This window comes from Nicotiana sylvestris, chromosome 7, assembly GCF_000393655.2.
Source record: "Nicotiana sylvestris chromosome 7, ASM39365v2, whole genome shotgun sequence".
Lineage (NCBI taxonomy): Eukaryota > Viridiplantae > Streptophyta > Magnoliopsida > Solanales > Solanaceae > Nicotiana > Nicotiana sylvestris.
The window spans coordinates 120,280,911-120,286,648 of record NC_091063.1 but is presented as its reverse complement, the minus strand read 5'-3'; the positions used below and the strand labels follow the sequence as shown (position 1 = coordinate 120,286,648).

General features: G+C 44.7%; 1 protein-coding gene across 1 annotated transcript; it reads right to left on the bottom strand.

Moving 5' to 3' along the window:
- Window positions 1–328: 328 nt before the first annotated feature.
- On the bottom strand, window positions 329–5,251 carry LOC138873695 (uncharacterized). The gene is made up of 3 exons (XM_070152172.1): window positions 5,156–5,251; window positions 1,414–1,992; window positions 329–439 (listed from the first exon to the last, which is right to left on the bottom strand). The coding sequence occupies exons 1-3, from the start codon at window positions 5,249–5,251 to the stop codon at window positions 329–331; spliced, it is 786 nt and encodes a 261-aa protein (XP_070008273.1).
- Window positions 5,252–5,738: the final 487 nt, after the last annotated feature.

The window sequence follows — 5,738 nt, the reverse complement described above, 5'->3', positions numbered from 1 at the left end:
ATGAACCAGCTGATGTAGTTGAGTCTCCTCGAGAAACTCATTATTTCTTTCTTGTTCTTTGGCAGTGGCAATTCTTGAATAGCTTTGACCTTTGATGGATCCAGTTCTATTCCTCGGCAACTCACAATGAACCCAAGTAGTTTTCCGGCAGGAACCCCAAATGCACATTTCACAGGATTCTGCTTTAAGTTGTACCTTCTCAGTCTATTGAAGAACCTCCTCAAATCTTCCATGTGATTAGTGGCTTTCTTGGATTTGATGATGACATCATCTACATACACTTCGATCTCTTTATGTATCATATCATGGAAAATGGTAGTCATGGCCCTCATGTAGGTGGCCCAGCATTCTTTAACCCGAATGGCATCTTTTTGTAACAGTACATTACCCACGGCATAACAAAAGCCATTTTCTCAGCGTCTTCTTCATCCATCCAGATCTGATGATACCCAGCAAAACAATCCACGAATGACTGCAACTCGTGCTTGGCGCAATTGTCAATCAGGATGTGTATGTCTGGCAAGGGGAAGTCGCCTTTTGGACTGGCCCGGTTGAGATCCCGGTAGTCGACACAGACTCTGACCTTCCCATCCCTCTTTGGCACTGGCACGATGTTGGCTAACCATGTCGGATATTCTACTACCCTAAGAACCTTAGCTTTGACTTGCTTAGTGACTTCTTCCTTGATTTTCAAACTCATGTCAGGCTTGAACTTTCTGAGCTTTTGCTTTACCGGTGGACATGTCGGATCAGTTAGTAGTTTGTGAGCCACAATAGATGTACTTAGACCAGTCATGTCATCATATGACCAAGCGAATATGTCTTCATATTCCCTTAAAAATTCTGTGTATTCCTTCTTTTCTGATGGCGATAAGTGGACACCGATTCTCGTTTCTTTGACATTCTCTGCATCTCCCAGGTTAACAATCTCGGTCTCATCCAGGTTGGACTTAGGTCTGTTCTCAAAATTTTCAATCTCTTTTAACAATCTCTTCTGGCATGTTATCTTCCTCTAAATCTATGTCCGTTTTTTGCGTTATCTCATTGCATGTCACAGTCATTGGTTCATCAAGATAAGTAATAGTAATGTTGTATGAGTAAAGTAATAAGAGAAAAATAATAAGAGTAATATTTATAGGGAAAATGGAAATGTTTTGTAAATTCCATAACTGTTTTGAATATTGAAGATCTTATTGCGAAAATTCAAAAAATGTGAAAGGAAAATCAACTAGTAAAAATGAAAGATAATGCATGATGCTTTGTTCAGACTTGCTACCCCGAGGCTTTCCGGGCTCTGGTGGTTCTGACGGTCCGATTGTTGAGGCATGCTCCTCGGCTTACGGCTTGTATAGAAGGGCCTTCCTCCCCCTCCTCCTTGAAAATGACACAACAATCCATGTCATCATCTTCCACGAATAAATTCCTCATTGCTGCCAGTGCTTCCGCTTCTTCCGACCCATATATAACATCGGCTGGATGGAAAGTCTGTTCTAAATGAGGTATCAGCTGCTCCAGTGGGTAGTAAGGGCTGCACCATAGTGGAGACCAGTTGTTGAATTCCTTCCAACTATACTCGTATCCCAGACCAAAAGTGGTGCCATGTTTCTTCAGTTTGATCGGCTTGGCGATTCCTTGGATGTCCTTGCCAAGTCCCTTGCCAGACTCATATCTGCTCCAGTTCAATATGCTTTCAATTTTGTTGTCCCACCATTTGTCATTGTCAATGGCGTTGACTCGCTCGATGTGGTGATAGGTTTCCCCGCCTATCTTTCTCCTTCCTCCAATCGCTGAGATAGTTTGGCGACTGTATATGGGATTGCTACCATCGCCGTGAATGATCACCTCTTGGTGGTTCCACTCAAATTTCACCGCCTGATGCAGTGTTAACGCTATGGCCCCAGCGGCATGAATCCACGGCCGACCCAATAGCAAGTTGTAAGATGCCGGTACATCTATTACTTGAAATTCAACACCAAACCAAGTAGGACCCATCTGCACACACAAGTTAATTTCCCTAATAGTGGACCTTTGGGAACCGTCGAAAGCTTTGTCGTTAATGGCCTATCCTTGATCTCATGCAGACTCTTTCCCAATGTTCTGAGTGTTACCAACGAAAAAATATTGAGGCTGGACCCACCGTCAATCATGATTCTGGTGATGAAATAATCCTCGCATTGCACAGTGATGTGCAACGCCTTGTTGTGACTCAACCCTTCTAGTGGCAACTCATCTTCATGAAAAGTGATCTTGTGACTCTCCAATACCTGCCCTACCATGTTTGCCATTTCTCCTCCAGTGATGTTTCTCGGTACATATGCCTCACTCAGCACCTTCAACAAGGCATTCCTATGTGCATCGGAGCTTTGTAGTAGAGCTAGGATAGAGATCTGTGCCGGTGTTTTGTTCAACTGATCGATGACTGAGTACTCCTTTGCTTGTATTTTTCTCCAGAGATCATTGGGCCCAGCTTCAGTGATGGTTGGCCGTCCAGAGGCCTGCTTGCTTGATTCAGCCAAATGTTCCGGGGTGTATACTTTGTCGTTCTTATCATACCCTATGCCGCGACTGCTTCTCTGGATTTAGCTTTCCCTTTCCTTCTTGCCTCGGCTGTGTAGTCCCAAGGTATGGCATTTGTATGGAATGGCGTTATAGCTGACATTGCTACTGGAATGGGCACTTTTACTCCGAACGGAGCCTATATTTTGGAGGGCAAGACCGCAACTTCAAATGGTTCAGGTACATTTGACGGGGACCCAAACTCGACCTCGATCGATGCTGGCGTCTTTGTAGAGGATGTTGTTTCAAACTCAAGTGGTATGGACATGTTCACCTCAGCATCCCCAGAAGGCTGAATTTGGACTACAATCGGATTAAGGGTGACTGTTGGTTTCTTTGGATCACCGCCTTCTGTGATCAAACCTATTGACCCCTTGGGGTCCCAGCCATCCTCTATTTCAATCATGTGAACGCCTCCACCCGTGTGGTCTGGTAGAGGGTTATTGCAGACATTCGGAACCGGCTCCTTTTCCACAATAATCTTATTATCAATCAGTGCTTGGATTTTATTTTTCAGAGAGCGGCATTCATCAATGGTATGCCCTTTTCATGCCGGAATGGTATGCACGGGATTTATTAAGATTGACCCATTGGGAAGGGTTTTCAGGAGTTATAGTAGGGATGGGGGTGACATAACCAGCAACTTTGAGCCGTTCATATAGCTGGTCAATTGGTTAGGCAATGGCGGTATATTGTTTGGGAGGTCTGCGGTCGAAATTTGGTCTGGGTCTATGAAAGTTTTGGCGAGTGGGAGGTGATTGATAGTGACAGGGTTGAGTATTGTAGGCTTGGTAGATATGTGCGGGTTGGGAATATCTGGGTGAAGTAGGCTGATATGTGGGAGGTGGAGGTGATTGCTAAGTAGGTGGTGGAGTTTGGTAAGAGGGCGAGGATGCTTGGTAATTTGGGGTAGGTTGATATGTGAGTGGAGGCATCGGGTAGGTTTGGTATTTGATAGGGGACTTGGTTCTCTATGTAACCATCACGACGCTCATGTCCCTTTTCTTGGTCGTGCCACTAGACTGTAGAGCCTTGTTGGCAGCCTGCAAAGCCTCAAAGTTTGTGACCATACCACTTTTGATGCCTTCCTCAATCCTCTAACCTAGCTTGATGATGTCGGAAATTTTTTGGCTTTCAATCAGCATCAACCTTTCATAGTACTATGGGTCTTGAGCTCGGAAGAAAAACTTGTTCATTTGTTCTTCTTCTAAAGCCGGTCTGACCTTAGCAAATTCTGATCTCCAGTGAGCAGCATACTCGCGGAATGTCTCCGCGGGTTTTTTTTTAGGTTCTGGATGTAGAACACATCTAGCGCATTTTCTGTGTTGAACCTGAACTTGTCCATGAAATCGGATGCCATGCTTACCCAGTTCGACCACTTCTTTGGATCTTGGCTAATGTACCAAGACAGAGCATCTCCCTTCAGACTCCTCATGAAAAGTTTCATGCAGATCCTTTCGTCCTTTCCTACTCCGACCAGCTTGTCGCAGTATGTTCTCAAATGAACTCTCGGATCTCCTGAACCATCGAACATCTCGAATTTTGGAGGTTTGTATCCCTCGATCAGTTCAACATCGGGTTGTATGCAGAGATCTTCATAGTTTAGCCCCTCAATTCCTTTGCTTCCTTCGACGCCTTGAATTCGGCTGGTCAACTTCTTAAGCTCTTCAGCCAGACTCCTGATGAGTGAGTCTTTATCATCAGACTCGGGTGTGCTTGAAATGAGTTGGGTGGAGTGTGGCATGGTTTCCATGTAGATGGGGGTGTTATGAGTGTGGAAATGGTCATTTGTGGAGTTCACCGGTTCTGGGATGAGCAAGGAGTATTGTTGGAAGTATGACAGGTGTTGCAGTGGTGGTGAGGATCGGGATGGTTTTGTGGTTTTGGGATGTTTTGTGGAGGTATAGGGTTCTGAGCGTTAGGAAAATTGACATCTGGGGTGGTGAGGGAAAATGATAAGCTCGCCAAGTTCCGGACCTGATCAAGTTCTTCTTGGAATTTCAATAGCTTTTGTTCAAGCTGGGATGCACTTTCCTTAGGAACCAGAGTACCATGAGTGACCTCTACCCGATCAGTTGAGTTTTCCTTTCTGGTGTTGTTCAAATCTTCCATCTTTCCTTTGTTCCTGTTTTTGACGGGGCTAGGCGGAGGAGTGGGTGGAGGGACCTTGGATCTTGTGGAATATGATGATGATGCCAGAGTGCACGAACTAACCTTGGGGAGGGGAATAAATAAAAAATAAAAAGAAAAAGGCAACAAGTCAGTGAGGATTATGAAAAGAAACGTTGCGATATTTAAACAAGTAGAGCAAGAATGTAAGTCATTTCCTAATTTAGGGGTCTCGTTGGGCCCGAGGTAGGCCTAGCGACAAGTTGATTTGGAGAACTTATAATGCTAAATGCCTCATTTTATTGATAAAAATAAGACGAATCCCAAAACGACACTAAATAAAAGAAGATAAAAATGTCACTAATGGCCATTGGCCTTATGACATTCATAAAACGAAAAGGTAAATTCCTATCTATTTGGTCCCAGAAGGACCTTCCCAAGACTCGGCATCTTTGGCTCCATCGAACAGCTTCACCAGCTAGCGAAGTACCAACAGTAGGTAGGCTCTAGCCAGGTGTCCACCCTCGTTTCCTTCAGCATTCTGGCAGTCCTCGATCCTCTTGAGAAACTTCCTTTCCAGCTCCATTAAACCTCGTTCCAGGTATCCTAATCGCTTGTTGGCACTGATAGCCATGTCTTTTCACTCTTCAATCAGTTTTTGGTGGGCTTCTTGAATCTCACGATGATCGCTTTCACACTCCCGAATCCTCTTACGCAGTTGGTTATATTTGACCTGCGCTTCAGCCCTTTCATCGATGATTTTGTGACCTTGAACAAACCCAGGTTGGCCCAGACCATTGTGATTGTCCTCCAGCCATCCTGAATAGTATAGGGTGTAGCCAGTATGGTATCTGTCTGGATCGATAGTATCTCCCCCCATAATGATCTTGCAATGCCACATATGCTGAGCTTGGCACTTATAAAGACTATCATCAGCTTGGAAGTCGGCCTGGAAGTGACTCATCTTGTCGACCCTTGATATAACCTGTTTCCTACCAGTTTGTCTCATAACCTAGAGAGGGATATAAGGTTAGGTTCCTCTCAAATCGATCAATATCAGAAACGGTGGGTCC